General features: G+C 58.0%; 1 protein-coding gene across 4 annotated transcripts in view; it reads left to right on the plus strand.

Moving 5' to 3' along the window:
- SHANK3 (SH3 and multiple ankyrin repeat domains 3) overlaps nt 1–24,581 on the plus strand; it is a 158,855-nt gene extending 134,274 nt beyond the window's left edge. For 2 of the 4 annotated variants that reach the window (XM_088054770.1, XM_088054771.1), the window contains 2 exons: nt 606–2,928; nt 23,800–24,581. In XM_088054770.1, coding sequence (XP_087910896.1) covers nt 606–2,928; nt 23,800–24,346 — 2,870 coding nt within the window. In that variant the 3' untranslated portion in view covers nt 24,347–24,581. Of the gene's footprint in view, nt 1–605; nt 2,929–8,200; nt 8,929–13,391; nt 13,427–23,799 lie in introns of those variants that run through there. The other 2 variants (XM_088054774.1, XM_088054773.1) reach the window with 2 other exon arrangements.
- The last annotated feature ends 1,321 nt before the right edge of the window (nt 24,582–25,902 follow it).

Genomic DNA, 25,902 nt, shown 5'->3' on the forward strand with positions numbered 1-25,902 from the left:
GATGAGAAACTCATTCCTTATTCCATCTTTTTCCTTGTTTTCCAGGTGGAATCCAGAAACTCAGCCCTGACTTTGCTCTTTTCCTTCTTTTCCATGTGGAGACAACAAATTCATCCCTGACTTCCCTTCTCTCCTCGTTTTCCAGCTGGAAAACAGGAACTCATTCCTGAATCCATCATTTTCCTTGAGAAAACAAGAAACTCATTCCTGACTTCGCTCTTTTCCTTGTTTTCCTTGGGAAGACAACTTTCAACTTCCCTCCTCATTTTCCAGCTGGAAACCAGGAACTCATCCCTGATTCCATCATTTTCCTTGGGAAGATGACACACTCATCCCCGTCTCCATCGTTTTCCTCGGGAAAACAAGAAACTCATTCCCGACTCCATCCTTTTCCTTGTTTTCCTCGGGAAGAGCAGAAACTCATCCCCGCCTTTGCTCTTTTCCTTGTTTTCCAGGAGGAGACAAGGAACTCACTCCCGACTCCGCCCTTTTCCTTGTTTTCCTCGGGAAGAGCAGAAACTCCTCCCCGACTCCACCCTTTTCCTCGTTTTCCAGGTGGCCACACCCAACCCCTTCCCTGACTCCTCTTCTCCTTCTTTCCCCAGGGGAAGACGAGAAGCTGGCCGCCTCCTTGCTGGACGGGAAATTCCCGCGGAGCACCTCCATGACGGACACGGTCCGGGAAGGCCACGGCATCCCCCCTCCCCCACAGACCGCCCCTCCCCCGCCCCCCTCCCCCTATTATTTCGACACCGGCCCCCCTCCGTCCTTCTCGCCGCCGCCGCCGCCGGGCCGGGCCTACGACACCGTCCGCTCCAGCTTCAAGCCGGGCTTGGAAGCCAAACTCCACGGGCTGCCGCACCTGGCGGCCGAGGTGTACGAGCGCGGCTCCGTGCCCTACCCCGAGCGGCAGAAGAGGGCCCGCTCCATGATCATCCTCCAGGATTCCTCCCACCTCCCCGTGGAACCCACCGAGATCCCCCGGCCCGGCCCGGCGGCGACGCCTCCGGAGAAGCTGAAGAGGAAAGGCCGGGTGATCGATAATCCCTACGCCAACATGGGCCAGTTCAACGTCAGCCTCTTCGCCCCCACCAAGCCGCAGAGGAAGAAGAGTCCCCTGGTGAAGCAGCTCCAGGTGGAGGACGCCCAGGAACGGGCGGCCTTGGCCATCACCGGCGGCTACTCCTCCCGGGAGCCGTCGCCCACGCGCCGGAGCCACCGCCTGGAATACCAGCACCACCCCGGCATCGCTCAGGTGGAAGCCGCCGGCCTCCCCTTCGCCACCGCCATCGCCGCCGGCGTCATGAAGGACCGGGACCGGCGGCTGGACGAGAGGAGGAAATCCACGGTGTTCCTGTCGGTGGGAGCCATCGAGGGGCCGGCGCCGGGCGGCGGCGGAGGCGGCGAGATGCCGTCGCTGCAGCAGTCGCGCTCCATCGACGAGCGGCTCCTGGGCAGCCGGGACGTCCTCCTGCCGTCGCCCGTGTCAGCTTTAAAGCCATTAATCGGCGGCTCCTCCTCGACCTTCATCCACCCCCTGACGGGAAAGCCCCTGGATCCCAACTCGCCCCTGGCGCTGGCGCTGGCCGCAAGGGAACGGGCGCTGTCCACTCAAGTCCCGTCCCGGTCGCCCACCCCGATCCACAGCCCCGACTCGGACAGAGCCGCGCCCCTCTTTGTGGACATCCAAACCAAAGAGCCGGACAGGGGGGACTTGGAGGCCTTGGTGTCCCCCGCCTACTCCCCCGGAGGGAAGGCGGTGATGGCGACCGACGCCGGCGCTCTGACCCCCACCAAGAGCCCCTGGGGGACTCCGGCCACCCTGCGGAAGGAGCCCGAGGTGCGAGCGGAGCCGCCGGGCAAGGAGGAGAAGAAACCCGAGGACAAGAAGTCCATGATCATCAGCATCGTGGACACGTCGCAGCAGAAGACCGCCGGCCTCATCATGGTCCACGCCACCAGTAACGGTCAAGACGAGATCGGCCTGGAGATCAAAGAGGAGAGCCCGGCCGTGGCCGAGGTCTGCGCCGAGCCGGTCGAGTCGCCCAAGGCCGAGCCCCAGCCCAGCCCCGTGGGGAAGCCGCCGGTCAGCCCGGCCTCGGAGAAGGCGCTGGGCCAGGGCAGCTCGGAGGAGGAGGTGGAACCCTACACGGTGACCCTCCCTCCGGCCCAGCTGTCCTCCAGCGACGAGGAGACCCGCGAGGAGCTGGCCAAGATCGGGTTGGTGCCGCCCCCGGATGAATTCGCCAACGGGGTGCTGGTGACCGCCCCCGGCACCCCCGTGAGCCACCTGGCCGCGCCCGGCGCGCCGTCCCTGCCGGCGGCGGCAGTAGCACCTTCTCCCCCCGGCGCGACACCCTCAGGGAAGCCCTCGGACGCCCCCGCGGCCCCGGAGTCGGCGGCGGACTCGGGAGTGGAAGAGGTGGACACCAGGAGCTCCAGCGACCACCACCTGGAGACCACGAGCACCATCTCCACGGTCTCCAGCATGTCCACGCTGTCCTCAGAGAGCGGCGAGCCCACCGACACCTACACGTCCTTCGCCGACGGCCAAACTTTTCTACTCGAGAAGCCACCAGTGCCTCCAAAGCCCAAACTCAAGTCCCAGCTCAGCAAGGGGCCGGTTACTTTCAGGGACCCACTTTTGAAGCAGTCTTCGGACAGCGAGCTCATCTCCCAGCACCACGCGGCCACGCTGGCGGCCACCAGCGCGGCCCGGCCACGCTACCTCTTTCAGAGAAGGTCCAAGCTATGGGGGGACCCCATGGAGAGCAGGCCCGGCCACGGGGCCGAAGAGGACAAACCGACTGTGATCAGCGAGCTGAGCTCCCGCCTGCAGCAGCTCAACAAGGACACGCGCTCCTTGGGTGAGGAACCGGCCGGCTCCGCCCTGGATCCCGGCAAGAAGTCGCCGGTGGTGGCCGCACGGTAAGAGCCGGGCGGGGATGGGGACGGGGACACGGGTGTGGCTTTGAGGGACATCTCAGAGCTTCAGGAGCTCGGCGGAGGGGATGGAAGATGGGTGGGAGTGGCGGGATGGGATCCCGGCGCGTCGCGGTTGTGGCTGCTCCCCCTGCCCCGCCTTTCCCGTCGCTCCGTGTCCTTCTCTCCCTGTGTGACACGGCTGTGGGGACAGTGACAGCACTGTGGGGACAGTGACAGCACTGTGGGGACAGTGGCCGTGCTGTGGTGACAGTAGCCATGCTGTGGTGACAGTGACAGCACTGTGGTGACAGTGGCCATGCTGTGGTGACAATGACAGCGCTATGGTGACAATGCTGTGGTGACAGTAGCCATGCTGTGGGGACAATGACAGCGCTGTGGGGACAGTGACAGCACTGTGGGGACAGTGGCCGTGCTGTGGTGACAATGACGGCGCTATGGTGACAATGCTGTGGTGACAGTAGCCATGCTGTGGGGACAATGACAGCACTGTGGGGACAGTGACAGCACTGTGGGGACAGTGGCCATGCTGTGGTGACAATGACCATGCTGTGGTGACAATGACAGCGCTATGGTGACAATGCTGTGGTGACAATGACCATGCTGTGGTGACAATGACAGCACTGTGGGGACAGTGACAGCGCTGTGGGGACAGTGACAGCACTGTGGGGACAGTGACAGCACTGTGGGGACAGTGGCCATGCTGTGGTGACAATGAGGGCGCTATGGTGACAATGCTGTGGTGACAGTAGCCATGCTGTGGGGACAATAACAGCGCTGTGGGGACAGTGACAGCACTGTGGTGACAGTGGCCATGCTGTGGGGACAGTGACAGCACTGTGGTGACAGTGGCCATGCTGTGGGGACAGTGACAGCACTGTGGGGACAGTGGCCATGCTGTGGGGACAGTGACAGCGCTGTGGGGACAGTGGCCATGCTGTGGTGATAATGACCATGCTGTGGTGACAATGACAGCGCTATGGTGACAATGCTGTGGTGACAGTAGCCATGCTGTGGGGACAATGACAGCACTGTGGGGACAGTGGCCATGCTGTGGTGACAATGACAGTGCTGTGGTGACAGTGGCCATGCTGTGGTGACAATGACAGCACTGTGGTGACAGTGGCCATGCTGCGGTGACAATGACCATGCGGTGGTGACAATGACGGCGCTATGGGGACAGTGGCCATGCTGTGGTGACAATGATGCCGTGGTGACAATGCTGTGGTGACAATGGCCGTGCTGTGGGGACAGTGACGATGCCGTGGTGACAGTGATGATGTTGTGACGATGACAATGCTGTGGTGACAATGGCCGTGCTGTGGGGACAGTGACGATGCCGTGGTGACAGTGATGATGTTGTGGTGACAATGACAATGTCGTGACAATGCCGTAGTGACAGTGGCAATGCCGTAGTGACAGTGATGTCACGGTGATGATGATGATACCGTGGTGACAGTGACGATGTCATAATGACAATGACAATGCTGTGGGGACAATGACAGTGCTGTGGTGACAATGACAATGCTGTGGTGACAATGGCCATGCTGTGGTAACAATGGCTGTGCTGTGGGGACAATTACAGCTCTGTGGTGACAATGACAATGTGGTGACAATGACAATGCTGTGGTGACCACGAGGATGCTGTGGTGACAATGATGATGTCATCACAATGACGATGTGGTGACAATGACAAGGCTGTGGTGACAATGATGATGCTATGGTGATAACGACAAGGCTGTGGTGACAGTGACGATGTTGTGGTGACAATGGCCGTGCTGTGGTGACAATGATGATGTGGTGACAACGATGATGTCATGACGATGACAATGTGGTGACAACGACAGTGCCGCGGTGACAATGACAGCGCCATAGTGACAGTGACAATGCCATGGTGACAATGCTGATGCCATAGTGACAATGGCAATGCCATAGTACCAATGCCAATGCCATGGTGACAACGACAATACCGTGGTGACAACGATGATGCCGTGGTGACAATGACAACGCTGTGGTGACAATGCTGTGGTGACAATACCGTAGTGACAATGACAATGCCGCGGGGACAACGATGCCGTGGCGACAATGCCAATGCTGTGGTGACAACGACAATGTCATAGTGACAGTGACAGTGCTGTAGTGACAATGACAGTGCCATAGTGACAATGACGATGCCGTAATGACAATGACAACGCCGTGGTGACAATGTGTGGTAACAATGCTGTAGTGACAATGACAATGCTGTAGTGACAATGACGATGCCGTGGTGACAATGACAGTGCCATAGTGACAAGACGATGCTGTGATGACAATGACAATGCCGTGGTGACAATGTGTGGTAACAATGCTGTAGTGACAATGACAGCGCCGTGGTGACAATGACAGTGCCATAGTGACAATGACAATGCCGTGGTGACAATGCCGTGGTAACAATGCTGTAGTGACAATGACAGCGCCGTGGTGACAATGACAGTGCCATAGTGACAATGACGATGCCGTGGTGACAATGACAACGCCGTGGTGACAATGTGTGGTAACAATGCTGTAGTGACAATGACAGTGCCATAGTGACAATGACAGTGCCATAGTGACAATGACGATGCTGTGGTGACAATGACAACGCCGTGGTGACAATGCTGTAGTGACAATGACAGCATCGTGGTGACAATGACAGTGCCATAGTGACAATGACAGTGCCATAGTGACAATGACGATGCTGTGGTGACAATGACAACGCCGTGGTGACAATGTGTGGTAACAATGCTGTAGTGACAATGACAGTGCCATAGTGACAATGACAGTGCCATAGTGACAATGACGATGCCGTGGTGACAATGACAATGCCGTGGTGACAATGCCGTGGTAACAATGCTGTAGTGACAATGACAATGCTGTAGTGACAATGACAATGTCATGGTGACAATGCTGTGGTGACAACGCCGTGGTGACAATATCGAGTCCTGGGTCACCCCCTCCGTGTTCACTCCGGGCCAAGCCCCAGGGATGGGTTTTTCCGGGATTTTTCCATTTCTGAGGATCTCCAGGTGTTGTCCCACTCAGGAGGTGACAGAGGTGGCCCCTCCCACACAGGACGGTGGTGGCACCAACCCCACCCTGGTTCTGCCACACCCACCCGACCCTAAAACCATCCCAAACCTTCCAAATCCTTAAAAAGCTTGGGAATGTTAAATCCCAGCAGGAAGCGAACCCAAATTCCCAGTCTTGTGCTGCCCTTTCAGAGGCCGCCATGAGCCGGTGTCACCCGGTGTCACCCGGTGTCCCCCGTGTCACCCGTGGCTGCCGGGGCTCCGCGAGGTGCCGGGAGCTCTGGATCCGGGGCAGCTTTTCCTGTGGGAAAAGCTTTTCCAACCAAACCATCCCAGCCACGGCTGCTCCCCGCGCCTGGCGCCAGCACGGGAGGTGACATTTCAGGCGGTGGCCTTGGGGACAAAATGTCCTGAAGCATCCTGGGGTCCATCCCAGCAGATCCAAGCTGGGAATACTGGGAGCGGATCCGGGGGTGTCATTCCCTGCGGGGCCAGGTGTCACCCGAGGTCCCATCCCTCATCCCGAGCCGAGGGCGTTCGGGAATCCTCTGGAATCGGGGCTGTGCCCGTCTCCAGGGGCACCGGAAATTTGGGAATTCCGGGCTTTTACGAGCCCTGCAAGGATCCCACCCTGGGAATCCTGGCTGGGAATCCTTCGGGCTCCCGGTGACATCGGAACGTCCCTTTCCACGTCCCCATCCCTTCCATCCGTGTCCATCCGATCTCCCGGTTTTCCCCCGGAGCAATTCCACCGATTTTAAGGATCATCCCTTCTCCATCCTCTCTTCCTGCCTTCCCTGCAATCCCTGCAATTCTCTGGGCTCCGTGCCCTCCTCATCCGGCCCCCGGAGCCTCCTGTTTTCCCGCACATCCCGCCGGAATCCGGCCCTTCCAGCCATCCCACAGAGTCCCGCATTCCCGGTTTTTTCCCCCCTTTTGGGAACGTCACAGCCTTTCATCTCCCAAATTTTGGGATGTCGAACGCTCAAAACGCTTCCCGGGAAGTCGGCGGTGAACGGAATTTTTAATGACGGTGGCGGCTCTCCCGCAGTGTCCGAGTTCTCCTGGGTTTTTTATGGAATTGCTGTGAATTCAGGGAATAACGGGAGCAGGGTTAGGTAAGAGGGAGTGACCCAGTTTGGGATGCGTTTTCCAGGCTCTGGAATTGTCCAGAGAAGGGAAGCGTCACCTGAATGTCCCCCAGGAGCTGCCGGGAGCCGGAGGTGGCCTGGAATCCCACAGGGATGGGGACAGGGAGGTGGCCTGGAATTCCAAATGGGGACATTGAGGTGTCCTGGAATTCTGCTGGGGTGGGGACAGGGAGGTGACCTGGAATTCCAAATGGGGACATTGATGTGTCCTGGAATTCTGCAGGGATGGGACCCTGGAATTCTGCAGGGATAGGGACAGGGAGGTGACCTGGAATTCCAAATGGGGACATTGATGTGTCCTGGAATTCTGCAGGGATGGGACCCTGGAATTCTGCAGGGATGGGGACAAGAAGGTGACCTGGAATTCCAGGTGGGGACACTGAGGGGTCCTGGAGTCCCACAGGGATGGGACCCTGGAATTCTGCAGGGATGGGGGACACTGAGGTGACCTGGAATTCCAAATGGGGACATTGAGGTGTCCTGGAATTCTGCTGGGGTGGGGACAGGGAGGTGACCTGGAATTCCAGGTGGGGACACTGAGGTGTCCTGGAATCTGGGAATGGGGACACTGAGGTGTCCTGGAGTCTGGGAATGGGGACCCTGAGGTGTCCTGGAGTCTGGGAATGGGGACACTGAGGTGTCCTGGAATCTGGGAATGGGGACACTGAGGTGTCCCGGAATCTGGGAATGGGGACCCTGAGGTGTCCCGGAATCTGGGAATGGGGACACTGAGGTGTCCCGGAATCTGGGAATGGGGACACTGAGGTGTCCCGTAGTCCCACAGGGACGGGAACACTGATGTTCCTGGTCCCTCCCAGCCCTTCCAGCGGCTCCAGATCCGTGGGATTGGAGGATCAGCTGCCATTCGGGAATCATCCTGGAATCCCTCCCTCCCCACATTCATCCTGAATTCCCAGCAATTCCATGCGAGCTCGGGGAATTCCCCGCTCCAGAACAGTCCCCGGCCAATCCCTGTGGGAATCCTCCGTGGGAAGGCCGGGAAGCGCCGATCCACGACTTTTTCCGTAGCTCTAACTCTGGGCTCTGTCTCCTCCCAAGCCGGGCGTCCACGGAAGGACCTTTGAGCCGAGGGACTGGGAAAGAGCCCAAGGAATTCTGAGGTGGGAACGTCAGGTCCCAGTTCGGGCCGGTGACAATCCCAGGGACACCGGGATGGTGACAATGCCAAGGGGGACAATTCCCTTCATCCGCGGTGGCCCTCGGTGGCCGCGCCCAGGAGCAGCTTCCTCGTGTTTCACCCAAATCCCTGGAATTGTCGAGGCTGGAAAACCCCTCCGGTCCCACCGAGTCCGAAAGTTCCCAGCGCTGCCCCGTGTCCCCGTCTGCGCGGCTTTTCATCCCGCCGGGAATGGGGATTCCGCCCCTTCCCTTGGGCATCCTCTTCCCACGCTTCCACAGCTTTTCGGGAAGGAATTTTCCCAGAATCCAGCTTCACCTCGAGGTGATTCCCTCTCATTCCCTGGGAGCAGAGCCCACCCTGCCCTGGCTGGAATTCCTGACCGGGATTCCTGGAGCGGCGGTGGCGGGATCCTGGGAAAATCCGGGATCCTGGAAAACGCCGCCGAGCCGCGGGAGAGGCGCGGGATGTGCCGGGAGCCGCGCGCGAGGCCGAGCGCGTTCCGGGTGTGACATCCGTGTCCCCAATAAAGCTGATGGTGACCGTGATGTGTGTGCGTGTCATTCCCACGGCCATTCCCAGGATTTTGGGATCCGCGTTCCGCTCCCGGAGCCGCCTCCGGCTCCGCATTCGCTGCTCCAGCGCTCCGGGCGATATTCCCGCAAAATTCTCGCCACGTTCCCTGTGTCCCGTGCCCGGGAGGGGCCACCCATCCACAATCCCGATTGGATCCATCTTCCCAACCTCTGGGAATCACCGGGAGCGTTCCCGAACATCCCAAAAAACCCTGCCCCGGCTGCTTTGTCTTTTCCAGCCCATTGGAACGGTCTGGTCGCGGTTTAATTCCCAGGAATTTGGGATGCGGAGGGCCCAGGATTTGTCCGGGTCATTCCCGGGTAGAGCTTTGTGTTTTCCTCTGGAATTCGGAAGGAGGCTCCAAGCCCAGAACGCCGGGAGTTTTGCCCATCCCGAGGGTTTTTCCGGTTAAATCCCAGCCAGGGATTTCCAGCTTTTCCAAGAGTTTTCCTTGGCATTGATAAATCTCCGAGGCAGCTTCCGGGAGAGTTCCGAGGTTTGGGGGCTCTGGAGCTTTTCCAAGGGACATCCCGATGGTTTGGGGCTGCGGATCCGAGCTCAGGGAAGCTTTTCCAAGGGTTCCCAGGGATTCCCAGGAGCATCCCGATGGTTTGGGGCTGCGGATCCGAGCTCAGGGAAGCTTTTCCAAGGGGCTCTGGCTCCTCAGAACTTCCAGGAACATTCCAAATATCCCGGTTTGGGGCTCCAGATCTGGACTCAGGGGAGTTTTTCCAAGGGGTTCCGGCTCCTGGGGACTTCCGGGAGCATCCCAAATATCCCGGTTTGGAGCTCTGGATCCGAGGGAAGCTTTTCCAAGGGTTTTTTTGTGTCTTTGCTTGTTCCTTTGTTTCTCTTTAACCCCAAAAGGCTCCCGGGAAGCAGAAGTCGAGCTTCCAAAGGGAGCGATTCCGGTGCTGCTCTGCAATTCCATGAATTCCTTTGTATTCCCGCAGATCTGAGGGAGAAGGAGAAGAAACTTGAGCCCTTTTGGGGTTTGAGTTCCTTTTAGGGTAAAGCTGCCTCTTTTTATCCGATCCTAAATGAATTCCGTGTCCCGGAAGTGGCGTCACATCCCAGCAAAAGCTTGGAAAAACACCCCCTGTTTCCTTGTAGGCTTGGGGGCTTTCCCGGGGAAATTCCCACGGGAAGCAGGGATTTGGGATGAGAACAGAGGGAATTGGGAACTGGGGAGGGGAGGGAAGGAAAAAGGGGGAATCGCGGAGCGAGGGAGGGTGGGAACAGAGGGACGGGGATGAGGTGGCCACTTTGGGAGAGGAGGTGGCCAGGATTGGGAATGAGGTGGCCAGGATCAGCATGGAGGTTCCAGGATCGGGATGGAGGTTCCAGGATTGGGATGGAGATTCCAGGATCAGGATGGAGGTTCCAGGATTGGGATGGAGGTTCCAGGATCAGGATGGAGGTTCCAGGATTGGGAATGAGGTTCCAGGATCAGGAATGAGGTTCCAGGATTGGGATGGAGGTTCCAGGATCAGGATGGAGGTTCCAGGATCAGGAATGAGGTTCCAGGATCGGGATGGAGGTTCCAGGATCAGGATGGAGGTTCCAGGATCAGGAATGAGGTTCCAGGACCAGGAATGAGGTTCCAGGATCAGGATGGAGGTTCCAGGACTGGGATGGAGGTTCCAGGATCAGGAATGAGGTTCCAGGATCAGGATGGAGGTTCCAGGACTGGGAATGTGGTTCCAGGATCAGGAATGAGGTTCCAGGATCAGGAATGAGGTTCCAGGATCGGGATGGAGGTTCCAGGATCAGGAATGAGGTTCCAGGATCAGGATGGAGGTTCCAGGATCAGGAATGAGGTTCCAGGATCGGGATGGAGGTTCCAGGATCAGGATGGAGGTTCCAGGATCGGGATGGAGGTTCCAGGATCAGGAATGAGGTTCCAGGACTGGGATGGAGGTTCCAGGATCAGGAATGAGGTTCCAGGATCGGGATGGAGGTGGCCACGCTGCCGATGGCCACAACCCCGGCCTTCTCCACCCTGCCCCCCACAGGGCTCCATGGATTCCACTTCCCGTGGGAAGAGGCTTCTCCAGAGGTGCCAGGCACAGTGGGATCTCCTGGATCCCCTCCCCTCTGGCTTTCCATGGGATTTTCCCAGCTTCCCAAAGGACATCCCAGGGACTTATCCCCCCAGCAGGGCCCTGGGAGAGCTCAGGGAGGTTGAGCCGTGGAAAACCGGGAATTCTGGGGAGGTCGATCCCAGCCCTGGATCCCAGATGATCCCGCGGGATGCGGGAAGGGTTTGATGCCTACAAGGAGACAGGGTCCCAGCACGTGTCCTGTCCCGGTGTCCCCATGTCCGCGCGTCACCGCTCCGCTGGCTTCTCCCATCCCACCCATCGCACTCATCCCAAGGAAACGGGACTCGGGATTTCTGGGGAATTTGGGAAGAGCAGTGAGGGCTGGCTGGAGCTCCGTGGGATGAGCTCCAGGTCCTGAAGGAGCCTCCAAGAGGGAAAAGCGTTCCCGGCTCGGGATGTTCCCGTCAAACAGGGATTTGTCACCTTTTCCTTGGAAATGGCCGGGAAAGGGCTTTTCCCTGGAGAAATCCAGAGGGATCCGTTCCAGGTGGAGTTCAGGGAAGGAGGGAGCTCCGGGTGTTCCTCAGGATCCCTCACGGGAAGAGATTGGCTTGGGAAGGCCCAGGGGAAACGCTGGAGGAATCGGGAATTTTCCTATGGATTCCAGCACTGAATTCCCTTTTCCTGCCAGGATCAGAAGAGGGAAAAGGGAATTTTAGTTACGACATCCCTGACCCTGCCGGAGCTCCCTGTCGGAGCTTCCCGGACACCGGGAATGCTCCGGATTGTCCCAGGGCAGAGCTCATGGATAAATCCCAATCCCAAAACCGCTCCGGAAGAATCCCAGCTGGAGCCTGAGACCCCTTTGGGTCCCCATCCCTGCTCCAGCAGGGTTCCCTTGGGAAGTCCTTCCCAAAAATTCCCAAATCCACCTTCCCAAATGTTCCCAGACTCCTCTCCCAACTTTTGGCATTCCCGAGGTGTCCCCGGCACAGCTCCGGCATTTCCGCTGCAGGAAGGGATAAAACTGGGAACAATCCAGGGGTTCTGGGGACGTTCGGAGCCGCCATTCCAAACCTGGGAGCTCCTGGTCCTTATCCAGGCGGGATGAGGCCGTTCCCTCCTTCCCGACAGCGCAGCCGGGAGGGATCCGGGGGAACTTCCGCAGGTAATTCCCTCTGGGAAGCACCGAATCCCCGGGAACATCCCGTGGCCTTTGGGGGTGGCCGATGGCACCGTCACTGTCACCAGCCCCGGGGGGACATGGAAAAACTTGGGAATTTTGTGTCGGCTGCTCGGTGTTGTTCTGGCTGTGGGGCATTTTTCTCATGCGTTTGTTGTTTCCTTCCTTTCCCAAATCCCGGCCTTTCCCAAATCCCTCTTTCCGATGTCCCTGCCTTTCCCAAATCCCCGCTTTTCCCAAATCCCTGCTCCTTCCCAAATCCTTCCCCTTCCTACATCCCTGCAATTCCCATTTCCCTGCTCCTTTCCCAAATCCCCACCTTTCCTAAATCCCCGCCTTTCCCAAATCCCCGCCTTTCCCAAATCCCGGCTCCTTTCCCAAATCCCCGCCTTTTCCAAATCCGCGCCTTTCCCAATTCCCTGCTCCTTCCCAAATTCCTCCTTCCCAAATCCCTGCTCCTTTCCCATTTCCCTCCTCCTTTCCCAAATCCCTGCTCCTCTCCCAAATCCCTCCACCTTTTCCAAATCCTTCCCCTTCCTACATCCCCACCTTTCCCAATTCCCCGCTCTTTTCCCAAATCCCTGCTTTTCCCAAATCCCTCCACCTTTCCCAAATCCTTCCCCTTCCTACATCCCCACCTTTCCCAATTCCCCGCTCCTTTCCCAAATCCCCACCTTTCCTAAATCCCTGTCTTTCCCAAATCCCCACCTTATCCAAATCCTTGTTCCTTCCCAAATCCTTCCCCTTCCTACATCCCTGCAATTCCCATTTCCCTGCCCCTTTCCCAAATTCCTCTTTCCCAAATCCCCGCTCCTTTCGCAAATCCCCACCTTTCCCAAATCCCTGCTCCTTCCCAAATTCCTCTTTCCCAAATCCCGGCTCCTTTCCCATTTCCTTCCTCCTTTCCCAAATCCCTGCTCCTTCCCAAATCCCCTCCCTTCCCTCTTTTCCCAGCAGCTCTGTCGCTGTCCCACCCTCCAGGCTTTGGCTGAATCCATGCAATTCCAACCGCCCCATTCCCGGCCGGCCACGCCCTCCCCCATCCCGCGGGAACCATCCCAGATTTCCCCCCACCCCCCCAACCCCCAATTCCCATCCCCTGGAATTTCAAACCCAACTGGGGCTCTCCACTCAGGGAACAACCGGGACAACCCCAGGCCGGATTCCCGCGGTTCTCCCGGCCGCGAATCCCTCGGGATCGACGTCCGGTGGCTTCTTTTCCGTGTGGCGCTTCCCGGACCGGAGCTAACATTTCTCTCATTGCCTCTTTTCCTGCTTCCATGTGCATGTCCCGCTGCTCTGTCCTAGATCCGCCTCTGGCCTCCGGAGGGTGGGCGAGTTGTGTAAGTGAGCACGTTCCCATTCCATAGCTCCATCCCACCGGGAATGTTCCCATTCCTCGCCCGTCTCTTCCCCACTCCCGGCTCCGGGATGTCCCTCGGGAGCATGGCCCTGTCCTCCTCCTCCTCCTCCTCCTCCTCCTCCTCCCCGTGCTGTGGTGGCTCTTCCCGCTGGTGTTCCTGCTGAGGAAATTCCCGTCGGGATCCCGGGGGGTTGGGGAGTGAGACCTCGGAGAGGTCTGGGAAGGGTGGGAGAGACACCGGGAAGTGGGAGAGGATCCCAGGAAAGGTGGGAAAGGATCCCAGGAAAGATCCCAGGAAGGGTGGGAGAGACACAAGGAAGTGGAAAAGGATCCCAGGAAAGGTGGGAAAGGATCCCAAGGGAGTGGGAGAAGATCCTGGGAAAGGTGGGACAGGATCCCAGGAAAGATCCCAGGGAGGGTGGGAGAGACACCAGGAAGTGGGAGGTGATCCCAGGAAGTGGGAGAAGATCCCGGGAAAGATCCCGGGAAGGGTGGGAGAGACATCGGGAAGTGGGAAGGGATCCCAGGAAAGGTGGGAAAGGATCCCAGGGAGTGGGAGAAGATCCCGGGAAAGGTGGGACAGGATCCCAGGAAGGGTGGGAGAGACACCAGGAAGTGGGAGGTGATCCCAGGAAGTGGGAGAAGATCCCGGGAAAGATCCCGGGAAGGGTGGGAGAGACACCGGGAAGTGGGAGAGGATCCCAGGAAAGGTGGGAAAGGATCCCAAGGGAGTGGGAGAAGATCCCGGGAAAGGTGGGACAGGATCCCAGGAAGGGTGGGAGAGACACAAGGAAGTGGAAAAGGATCCCAGGAAAGGTGGGAAAGGATCCCAGGGAGTGGGAGAAGATCCCGGGAAAGGTGGGACAGGATCCCAGGAAAGATCCCAGGGAGGGTGGGAGAGACACCAGGAAGTGGGAGGTGATCCCAGGAAGTGGGAGAAGATCCCGGGAAAAATCCCAGGAAGGGTGGGAGAGACACCGGGAAGTGGGAGGTGATCCCAGGAAGTGGGAGAAGATCCCGGGAAAGATCCCGGGAAGGGTGGGAGAGACACCGGGAAGTGGGAGAGGATCCCAGGAAAGATCCCAGGGAGGGTGGGAGACACCCAAGGAAGAGTGGGAAGAACCCCAGGAAGTGGGAAAGGATCCCGGGAAAGATGGGAGAGATTCCGAGGAAGGTGGAAAAGACCCCAGAAGGGTGGGAGACACCCAAGGAAGAGTGGGAGAGACACCAGGAAGTGCAGGAAGTGGGAAGGGATCCCAGGAAGTGGGAAAGGATCCCAGGAAAGGTGGGAAAGATTAGGAGGAAGGGGGAAAAAATCCCAGGAAGGGTGGGACACACCCAAGGAAGTGGGAAAGGATCCCAGGAAGTGGGAAATGATCTCAGGAAGTGGGAAGAGATCCCAGGAAAGATCCCAGGAAGGGTGGGAGACACCCAAGGAAGAGTGGGAGAGGATCCCAGGAAAGATCCCAGAAAGGATGGAAGAGATACCAGGAAGTGGGAAAGGATCCCAGGAAGTGGGAAAGGATCCCAGGAAAGATCCCAGGAAGTGGGAAGGGATCCCAGGAAGTGGGAAAATATCCCAGGAAGCGTGAGAGAGACACCAGGAGGTGGGAAAGGATCCCAGGAAAGGTGGGAAGGACCCCAGGAATGGTGGAAGAGACCCCAGGAAAGGCAGAGGAGACCCTGGAAAGGACATTGGGAAGGGGGGGCGGAGCATCCCCATTCCCATCCCTGTAAACCACGGATGCGGCCATGGATGCTCCAGGATCCATCCGCGATTCCCCAGGGTTGGGGAGGGGTCCCAGCTCCCCCTCCGGAGCAGAAATTCCATGAGCCAGAGGTGGGAGCTGCCGGGATCCTGCTGCATCCCAATCCCCCAGGGAAAGGGGCCCACAGCAGGAAAATCGGGATCCGGGAATTCCCCCCCCTCTTCTCCCAGCAGCGAATTCCAGGATATCCCAGCGGCTTCCAGAGCTTCTGGAATCCCTTCCCGAGCCGGAAGGATCCCTGGAAAAGCTGTTCCCGCTCCAGCTCCCTTGGAGTGGAAGGAGCAATCCATGGGATTGGGTGGGGGGTATCCGTGGGAATCCATGGGAATCCATGGGAATCCATGGGAATCCATGGGAATCCATGGGATTGGGTGGGCGGGAAGGGGAGGGGGGAAACCCATGGGATTGGGAGGGCCGGAGAATTCCCCCTGGGAATTTCCCAGCGTGCATGGCCGGCTCTGTGCTCCTGGTTGTGCTTCCTCCGTGTTGTCCCCGTGTCCCGTCCTCGTGTCCCGTTGTTCCGTGTGCGGAGCTCCGGCTCCATCCGTGTCCCAGCTCCCGGAGCCCTTCCCGGGGTGATTTTTTTTTTTTATTTTTTTTTTTTTTTTCCTTGTCCTTTTCTGCCGAGCGCTGAATTCCCGAGGCCGCGGCCCCATCCCGGGAGAGCGGAGCCGGATCCCGACGCTCCGGGAATGCCGGGGGCTGCGTTCCCAGGGATTTGCTCTGCTCCCGGGTGGGCTGGAGGTGTGGGATGCTCGGAAGCCTCCGGCCTGCTCCGGAACTTTCCGGGAACACCCGGAGCTGGGTTGTTCCGGAGGCCGTGGGGGGCTGATCCCATCGGATCCAGCCGTGGATTCGTTCCCTCGGTGCTGGCACTGGAGTCATGGAAATTTGGGATATTTGGGGGACACCGGGGGGTGTCCGTCCCCTGTGTTGGCACCGGGGGCTCTTGGATCATCCAATGGATCGTTCTGGGAGTTATCCCGGGCTCATCCCGAGGTTCTGCCCGGGGTTTATCCCAAAGCTCATCCCGAGGTTCCTCCCAAGGCTCCTCCCAAGGTTCCTCCCAAGCTTTCTCCCAGGGTTCATCCCAGGGCTCATCCCAGGGCTTATCCCAAGTTTCCTCCCGGCTCATCCCAAGGTTCCTCCCAGTCCTCATCCCAGGGCTCATCCCGAGGTTCCTCCTGAGGTTTCTCCCAGGGCTCATCCCGAGCTTCATCCCAAGGTTTGTCCTGAGGTTCCTCCCAAGGTTCTTCTCAGGGCTCATCCCGAGGTTCATCCGAGATTCATCCCGAGGTTCATCCCAAGGTTCCTCCCAGGGCTCATCCCGAGGTTTATTCTGAGGTTCATCCCGAGGTTCCTCCCAAGGTTTGTCCTGAGATTCCTCCCAAGGTTCTTCCCAGAGTTCATCCCGAGGTTCCTCCCAAGGTTTGTCCTGAGATTCCTCCCAAGGTTCTTCCCAGAGCTCATCCCAAGGTTCCTCCCGAGGTTCCTCCCAGAGCTCATCCCAAGCTTCCTCCCAGGGCTCATCCTAAGGTTCCTCCCAAGGTTTGTCCTGAAGTTCCTCCCAAGGTTCTTCCCAGGGCTTATCCCAAGGTTCTTCCCAGAGCTCCTCCCAGGGCTCATCCCGAGGTTCATTCTGAGGTTCATCCCGAGGTTCCTCCTGAGGTTCTTCCCAGGGCTCCTCCCAGGGCTCATCCCAAGGTTCATTCTGAGGTTCATCCCGAGGTTCCTCCTGAGGTTCTTCCCAGAGCTCATCCCAGGGCTCATCCCGAGGTTCATTCTGAGGTTCATCACGAGGTTCCTCCTGAGGTTCTTCCCAGAGCTCATCCCAGGGCTCATCCCGAGGTTCATTCTGAGGTTCATCCCGAGGTTCCTCCCAGGGCTCCTCCTGCAGCTGCCAGGTTCAGGACAGCAGGAGTTCTGTCTCCTGCTCCCACACCTGATCCTGGATCCTTTGCCATGGCCACGTCCCAGCCCCCGGAGTGACTGGGATCAGGAAAACTTCAGACAGTGTTTGATCCTGGCCCAGTGTCCATGTCCAGTTCCCAGTATCCCTGCCCAGTTCCCAGTATCCGTGTCCAGTTCCCAGTATCACTGTCCAGTTCCCAGTATCCCTGTCCAGCTCCCAGTATCCCTGCCCAGCTCCCAGTATCCCTGTCCAGCTCCCAGTATCCCTGCCCAGCTCCCAGTATCCCTGCCCAGCTCCCAGTATCCCTGTGTCCATTTCCCAGTATCCGTGTCCAGCTCCCAGTATCCCTGCCCAGCTCCCAGTATCCCTGCCCAGCTCCCAGTATCCCTGCCCAGTTCCCAGTATCCGTGTCCAGTTCCCAGTATCCCTGCCCAGTTCCCAGTATCCCTGCCCAGCCCCCAGTATCCCTGCCCAGTTCCCAGTATCCCTGTCCAGTTCCCAGTATCCCTGCCCAGTTCCCAGTATCCATGTCCAGTTCCCAGTATCCCTGCCCAGCTCCCAGTATCCATGTCCAGTTCCCACTATCCGTGTCCAATTCCCAGGAAAAGCCAGGGACAGGGTTAGGGTGAGGATCAGGATCAAGATCAGGGTTGGGATTGGGGTCAGGATCAGAGTTAGGATTGGGATCAGGATCCAGATCAGGGTCAGGATCAGGGTCAAGATCACCTCTGGATTAGGATCAGGATTGGGGCCAGGTTTAGGATCAGGGTCGGGATCAGGGTCAGGATCAGGATTGGGATCAGGGTCGGGATCAGGATCAGGATCAGGATCAGGATCAGAATTAGGGTTATGTTTGGGATCAGGATTAGGATCAGGGTTAGGGTTAGGGTTGGGATCAGGGTCAGGATCAGGGCTGGGATGAGGATCAGGGACAGGATCAGTGTCGGGATCGGGGTTGGGATCAGGGTTGGGATCAGGGTCAGGATCAGGTTTGGGATCAGGGTTAGGGTTATGTTTGAGATCAGGATCAGGGTTAGGGTTATGATTGGGATCAGGGTCAGGATCAGTGTCGGGATCGGGGTTGGGATCAGGGTCGGGATCAGGGTTGGGATCAGGGTTAGGGTTATGTTTGGGATCAGGATCAGGATCAGGGTTAGGGTTATGATTGGGATCAGGGTCAGGATCAGTGTCGGGATCGGGGTTGGGATCGGGGTTGGGATCAGGGTCAGGATCAGGTTTGGGATCAGGATTAGGATCAGGGTTAAGGTTACATTTGGGATCAGCACTGGTGGAAGGTCCACAGAAAGGACGGAAGATCCATCGGCTCCATTGGAAGGAAGATTCCGAGGAAGCTCCTTGGGAAGGTTGGGAAAAGCACCATTGGAAAGTTGGGAAAAAATCCACAGGACGGCTGGAAAAGATCCGTGGAAGGTCAGGGGAAGATCCATGAGAAGTTCAGGAAATTGTCCAGAGGAAGAACCGGAAAATCCATGGGAAGGCTGGATGAAAGATCCATGGGAAGATCGGGAAGATCCATGGGAAGGCTGTGAGAAGATTGGAAGAAGATCCATGGGAAGGTTGGATGAAAGATCCATGGGAAGGCTGGATGAAAGATCCATGGGAAGATCGGGAAGATCCATGGGAAGGCTGGATGAAAGATCCATGGGAAGATCGGGAAGATCCATGGGAAGATTGGATGAAAGATCCATGGGAAGATCTGGATGAAAGATCCATGGGAAGATCGGGAAGATCCATGGGAAGATCGGGAAGATCCATGGGAAGATTGGATGAAAGATCCATGGGAAGGCTGGATGAAAGATCCATGGGAAGATCGGGAAGATCCATGGGAAGGCTGGATGAAAGATCCATGGGAAGATCGGGAAGATCCATGGGAAGATCGGGAAGATCCATGGGAAGATTGGATGAAAGATCCATGGGAAGGCTGGATGAAAGATCCATGGGAAGATCGGGAAGATCCATGGGAAGGCTGGATGAAAGATCCATGGGAAGAGCGGGAAGATCCATGGGAAGGTTGGATGAAAGATCCATGGGAAGATCGGGAAGATCCATGGGAAGATCGGGAAGATCCATGGGAAGGCTGGATGAAAGATCCATGGGAAGATCTGGATGAAAGATCCATGGGAAGATCGGGAAGATCCATGGGAAGATTGGATGAAAGATCCATGGGAAGATCTGGATGAAAGATCCATGGGAAGATCGGGAAGATCCAAGGGAAGATTGGATGAAAGATCCATGGGACGGTTGGATGAAAGATCCATGGGAAGATCGGGAAGATCCATGGGAAGATCGGGAAGATCCATGGGAAGATCGGGAAGATCCATGGGAAGGCTGGGAGAAGGTCCAAGGTGGGGGAGAAAGGGCTCCTTTGGAAGCTGCGATAGGAATTGCAGGAGACAATTCCAAGGATTTCTGGGCCACCATGGAACAGCAGCACGGGAGTGTTGGCAAGGAACAGGGAATGATCCAAACGATCCCAGGAACGATCCAAAAAATACCAGGAATGATCCCAGTGATCCCAGGAAAGACCAAAATAATCCAGGAACAATCCCAGTGATCCCAGGAGTGATCCCAGCAATCCCAAGAATGATCCCAATAATCCAGGAGCGATCCCAGTGATCCCAGGAGTGATCCCAGTGATCCCAAGGATGATCCAAATAATCCAGGAGCGATCCCAGTGATCCCAGGAATGATCCCAGCAACAATCCAAATAATCCCAGGAACAATCTCAGAGATCCCAGGAACAATCCCAGAGATCCCAGGAATTATCCAAATAATCCAGGAATGATCCCAGTGATCCCAGGAGTGATTCCAGCAATCCCAGGAGTGATCCAAATAATCCAGGAGCGATCCAAATATTCCAGGAGCGATCCCAGTGATCCCAGGAGCAATCCAAATAGTCCAGGAGCGATACAAATAATCCAGGAGCGATCCCAGCGATCCCAGGAGTGATCCAAATAATCCAGGAGTGATTCCAGTGATCCCAGGAGTGATCCCAGGAGAGATTCCAGCAATCCCAGGAGTGATCCAGATAATCCAGGAGTGATCCAAATATTCCAGGAGCGATCCCAGTGATCCCAGGAGCAATCCAAATAGTCCAGGAGCGATACAAATAATCCAGGAGCGATCCCAGCGATCCCAGGAGTGATCCAAATAATCCAGGAGTGATTCCAGCGATCCCAGGAGTGATCCAAATAATCCAGGAGCGATCCCAGTGATCCCAGGAGTGATCCCAGGAGAGATTCCAGCAATCCCAGGAGTGATCTCAGTCATCCCAGCGATCCCAGGAGTGATCCAAATAATCCAGGAGCGATCCCAGCGATCCCAGGAGTGATCCAAATAATCCAGGAGTGATTCCAGCGATCCCAGGAGCAATCCAAATAATCCAGGAGTGATCCCAGAGATCCCAGGAGTGATCCCAGGAGCGATCCCAATAATCCAGAAGTGATCCCAGTGATCCCGGGAGTGATCCAAGTAATCCAGAAGCAATCCCAGTGATCCCAAGAATGATCCAAATAATCCGGGAACGATCCCAGTGATCCCAGGAGTTATTCCAGCAATCCCAGGAGCGATCCCAATAATCCAGGAACGATCCCGGCAATCCCAGGAGCGATCCCATCGATCCCAGGAGCGATCCAGGCTCGGGAGCTGCCCCAGGTGGGATCGATGGGGTCGGAACCCCCTGGATCCCGAAGGAATCGGCCGGGATCCGGAGATTCCTGGATGGAGAGGAAGGAGCCGGGATGGGATGGGATTTTCCAAACGGGAATCCGGCCACCTCGGCGCATCCATAGGCTTGGGAGAAACACCCGGATCCTTTGGATTTTCCATGGCTGGTCCTTCCCAGCTGCTCCTCGCGGGGTTTTCCGGCAGATCCAGAATTTCCCGGATTCCCAGATCCAGGTGGGACGCAGCCACGCCCCCGCAATTCCCATCCCGTGTCCCGTTCCGCAGGGAAATCCGGCTGTTCCCTGCCCCCTTCCAGAGGGTGATTCCTTCTCTCTGTGCCAGGGGAGCAGAAAAATGGGAATTGTTGGGAATGTGGCTCAAAAAAAAAGGGAATTATCGGGAATGTGGCTCAAAAAAAAATGGGAATTATTGGGAATGTGGCTCAAAAATGGGAATTATCGGGAATGTGGCTCAAAAAAATGGGAATTATCAGGAACATGGCTAAAAAACTGGAGTTGTCAGGAATGCGGCTAAAAAAATGGGAATTATTTGGAATGTGGCTCAAAAAAATGGGAATTATCAGGAATGTGGCTCAAAAACTGGAATTATCGGGAATGTGGCTCAAAAAAAAATGGGAATTATTGGGAATGTGGCTAAAAAATGGGAATTATCGGGAATGTGGCTCAAAAAAATGGGAATTATCAGGAATATGGCTGAAAAACTGGAATTATCAGGAATGTGGCTCAAAAAAAATAGGAATTATTGGGAATGTGGCTAAAAAATGGGAATTATCAGGAACATGGCTAAAAAACTGGAGTTGTCAGGAATGCGGCTAAAAAAATGGGAATTATTTGGAATGTGGCTCAAAAAAATAGGAATTTTTGGGAATGTGGCTCAAAAAAATGGGAATTATCAGGAACATGGCTCAAAAACGGGAATTATCGGGAATGTAGCTCAAAAAAAATTGGGAATTATCAGGAACGTGGCTCAAAACCAGGAATTTTCAGGAATGTGGCTCCAAAAAAAACGGGAACTATCAGGAACATGGCTAAAAAATGGGAATTAACAGGAATGTGGCTCAAAAATGGGAATTTTTGGGAAAATGCCCCAAGAATGGGAATTTTTGGGAATGTGGCTCAAGAACAGGAATTGTCGGGAATGTGGCTCAAGAACGGGAATTTTTGGGGATGTGGCTCAACCTGCGGATCTTCGGGCACGTCCAGCTCGTCCCTTCGGGAATTACGGATTTATGGGATCCTCGGAGATCATCGACATTCCCAAACCCGGGGGGCGGCGTTGGAGGCGGCGTTGGATCCCAGCAGCATTCCGGAGTGTCCCGGTTTTCCAGGAGGGAGCTGAGATGGGGGAGGGGGGCAGAGCCGGGGAGTGGCAGGGAAACTGAGGCACGGGGATGCCGGGATTTTATGGGATGGTTGTGAGGATGAGCGGGGTGGGATGGGATGGGATGGGATGGGATGGGACCTCAAAATCCATCCAGGGAGAATTCCCACCATCCCAGGCTGCTCCAAGATTTCCTTGGACATTCTCGGGATCCAGGGGCGGCCGCAGCTGCTCTGGGAATTCCATTCCAGCCGGGAATTCCCAATTCCCAACATCCCACCCCCATCTCCCCTTTCCCAGGGAATTCCCTCCATTCCCAGCTCTCCCAGCCTGGCATTGGATCCAAAGGAATTTTGGGATCCAGGGGTTTCCCTGGGAATCTCGGCACTACAGGAAGGGTCTCCCTTCCCTTTTCCAGCCCCAACTTCCAGAAAAATCCCTCGGGATGGATTCGGAGCCTCCCAAATCCCGGAATCCCGGAATGGTTTGGGATGGGATCCAGGGACCTTCAATCCCATCCCATTCCAATCCCACCATCCCAGGCTGCTCCGAGCTTTCCTTGGACATTCCCGGGATCCAGGGGCAGCCCCAGCTGCTCTGGGAATTCCAACCCAGCCAGGAATTCCCAATATCCCACCTTGATCTCCCCTTCCCCAGGGAATTCCCTCCATTCCCAGCTCTCCCAGCCTGGCATCGGATCCAGCCCCTCCCCGACTCCGCTCCAGGAAGGAATTTTGGGATCCAGGGTCTTCCCTGGGAATCTCGGAATTCCAGGAGTTCCTCCCCAAAATCCCACCCCAATTCCCCTTTTCCAATCTGGAGCCATTCCCTGTGTCCTGTCCCTCCAGGCCTCTCCCAAATCCCGGCTCTCCTGGAGCCCCTCCAGCCCCTGGAATGTTCTGGAAGCTCTCCCTGGATCCTTCCCTTCTCCAGAGGAACATTCCCGGTTTTCCCAGCCTCTCCAGAGCAGAGGGCTCTGATTTCCTGGGATTCCTGCCGGTGTCAGATCCCTTTCCTTTCCCGTTCCCCGTCCGTTCCGTGGGGACCGGGATGGGGACAACTCCGAGGGGACAGCGCCGGGGTCGGGAGCTTTGTCCCCATCCCAGATTCCCACAGTGGGAATTCCAGGGAGGATTCCCAGGGGGTCCCACATGTCCCAGCGCCCAGGGGACACCGGCCCGGCCACCCCTGGGCTCCTCAGGCCGCAGTGACCGCCCGGTGACCGCCACCGGCGTGTCCAGAGGGTCCTTCCATGCCGGGAAAACACCGGAATGTTCCCTCTTATCCCAGCTTTTCTCCGCTGGGTCTCTCCCGTTCCGTGCGGGACCGGGATCAGCGCGGGTCGGGGCAGGACGGGGGGCGCAGAATCCTCGTCCCCAAGGCCGGGGACATGTGTGGGGCGCAGAGCCGGCCGGGAATTCCCACCCTGGAGACTCCGCTGGAATCTTTGGGCCATCCCCAGCGGGGATCTCCCACCCGAGCCGCGTCCCCCGCCCCGTGCCAAACCCCATCCCGCTGGATCGGTGTCCCCATTCCCAGACCTGGCCTCACCCCTTCCCTCTCCTCTCTCTCTCTCTCTCTCTCTCTGTGTGTCTGTCCGTCCGTCCGTGTTGTTTTTTTCCCGTTTTCCCGCTCTCTCCGCAGACTTTTCAGTAGTTTAGGAGAGCTCAGCACCATTTCCCAGCGCAGCTCCGGCACCACCTTCACCGTGCGGCCCGGCAGCCGCTACCCCGTCACCCGCCGCACCCCCAGCCCCGTCAAACCCGCCGCCCTGGAGCGCCCGGAGCCCCTCAGCACCGTCCGCCCCTACGGCCTGACGCCCCCCACCATCCTCAAATCCTCCAGCCTCTCCATCCCCCACGAGCCCAAGGAGGTTCGCTTCGTGGTCCGGAGCGTCAGCGCCCGCAGCCGCTCCCCGTCGCCTTCGCCGTCGCCGGGGCCGCCGCTGCACACGCTGCACCCACCGCGACCCTTCATGCAGAAGCCGCTGCAGCTGTGGAACAAGTACGACGTGGGGGACTGGCTGGAGAGCATCAACCTGGTGGAGCACCGGGATAAGTTCGAGGATCACGAGATCGAGGGGACCCACCTGCCCGCCCTGACCAAGGAGGACTTCGTGGAGTTGGGGGTGACCCGCGTTGGGCACCGCATGAACATCGAGCGGGCGCTCAAGCAGCTGGTGGACAGCTGACCGCGTCCGGAGCCGCCGTGGGAAGGGCGGGGCGTTATTCCCAAGCCAAGAAAACCCACTCGGATTCTCCTTCTCCTTCTCCGAGCGCTGCACTGAGGGTGTGGAGCCCACCCCACCCACCCCCGACCCCGGGCTCCCACCCGCTCCCGGCCCCCCGCGCCGCCGCCTCCGGCCCGGGAACGTTGCATGAAATTCCTCCTCGTTGCCGTTCTCCCAGAGAGTCTGGCCTGTAAATCGCTCCGTGTGCCCTGCCCGGGGGGTTGGGGACAGGCAGGGACGCGGTGGTGGCACCTCGGCCACGGCCTAGAGCCCACCCCCCCCCCCCCCCCCAGCCGGGAGCCCCGCGGGTGGCACCTGCCCAGGTGGCACCTCCAGGGTGGCGCTGCCAGGCTCGGAGGTGGCCCGAGGTGCTGAGGAGTCCGGGGTGGTCCTGCCGGGAGGTGGCTCCAGGTCCTGAACCCCCCTCAGGTGGCCCTGGCAGGGTCAGAGGTGGCCCCAGGTCCCTCTTAGGGTCAGAGGTGGCTCCAGGTCCTCCCCAGGTGGCCCTGGCAGGGTCAGAGGTGGCCCCAGGTCCTGAACCCCCCTCAGGTGGCCCTGCCGGGAGGTGGCTCCAGGTCCTGGCAGGGCCACAGGTGTCCCCAGGTCCCTCTCAGGTGTCCCTGGCAGGCTTGGGGGTGGCCCCAGGTCGTGAACCCCTTCAGGTGTCAGGGTCAGAGGTGGCCCCAGGTCCCTTTCAGGTGACCCTGGCAGGGTCACAGGTGGCCCCAGGTCCCCCCCAGGGTAAGAGGTGGCCTCAGGTCCCCCCCAGGTGTCCCTGGCAGGGTCACAGGTGGCCCCAGGTCCCTTTCAGGTGTCCCTGGCAGGGTCACAGGTGGCCCCAGGTCCCTTTCAGGTGTCCCTGGCAGGGTCACAGGTGGCCCCATGTCCCCCCCCCAGGGTCAGAGGTGGCCCCAGGTGTCCCTGGCAGGGTCCCAGGTGTCACCCAGGTGTCCCCCAGGTGTCCCTGGCAGGGTCCCAGGTGTCACCCAGGTGTCACCCAGGTGTCCCTGGCAGGGTCCCAGGTGTCCCCAGGTGTCCCTGGCAGGGTCCCAGGTGTCACCCAGGTGTCACCCAGGTGTCCCTGGCAGGGTCCCAGGTGTCCCCAGGTGTCCCTGGCAGGGTCCCAGGTGTCACCCAGGTGTCCCCCAGGTTTCCCTGGCAGGGTCCCAGGTGTCCCCAGGTGTCCCCCAGGTGTCCCTGGCAGGGTCCCAGGTGTCCCCAGGTGTCCCTGGCAGGGTCCCAGGTGTCCCCAGGTGTCCCCCAGGTGTCCCTGGCAGGGTCCCAGGTGTCCCCAGGTGTCCCTGGCAGGGTCCCAGGTGTCCCCAGGTGTCCCTGGCAGGGTCCCAGGTGTCACCCAGGTGTCACCCAGGTGTCCCCGTTGGGCTCAGAGGCGGCAGCTCCAGCGGGGCCATCCCGGTGGCGCTCCCGGAGAAAGGAAGAAAAGAAAGAAAAGGAAAGAAAAAGAAAGAAAAAGAAGGAAAAAGAAGGAAAAAGAAAGAAAAAGAAAGAAAAAGAAG

This window comes from Pseudopodoces humilis, chromosome 5 (genome assembly GCF_049639895.1).
Source record: "Pseudopodoces humilis isolate 2021_Gansu_Grassland_sample_001 chromosome 5, ASM4963989v1, whole genome shotgun sequence".
Lineage (NCBI taxonomy): Eukaryota > Metazoa > Chordata > Aves > Passeriformes > Paridae > Pseudopodoces > Pseudopodoces humilis.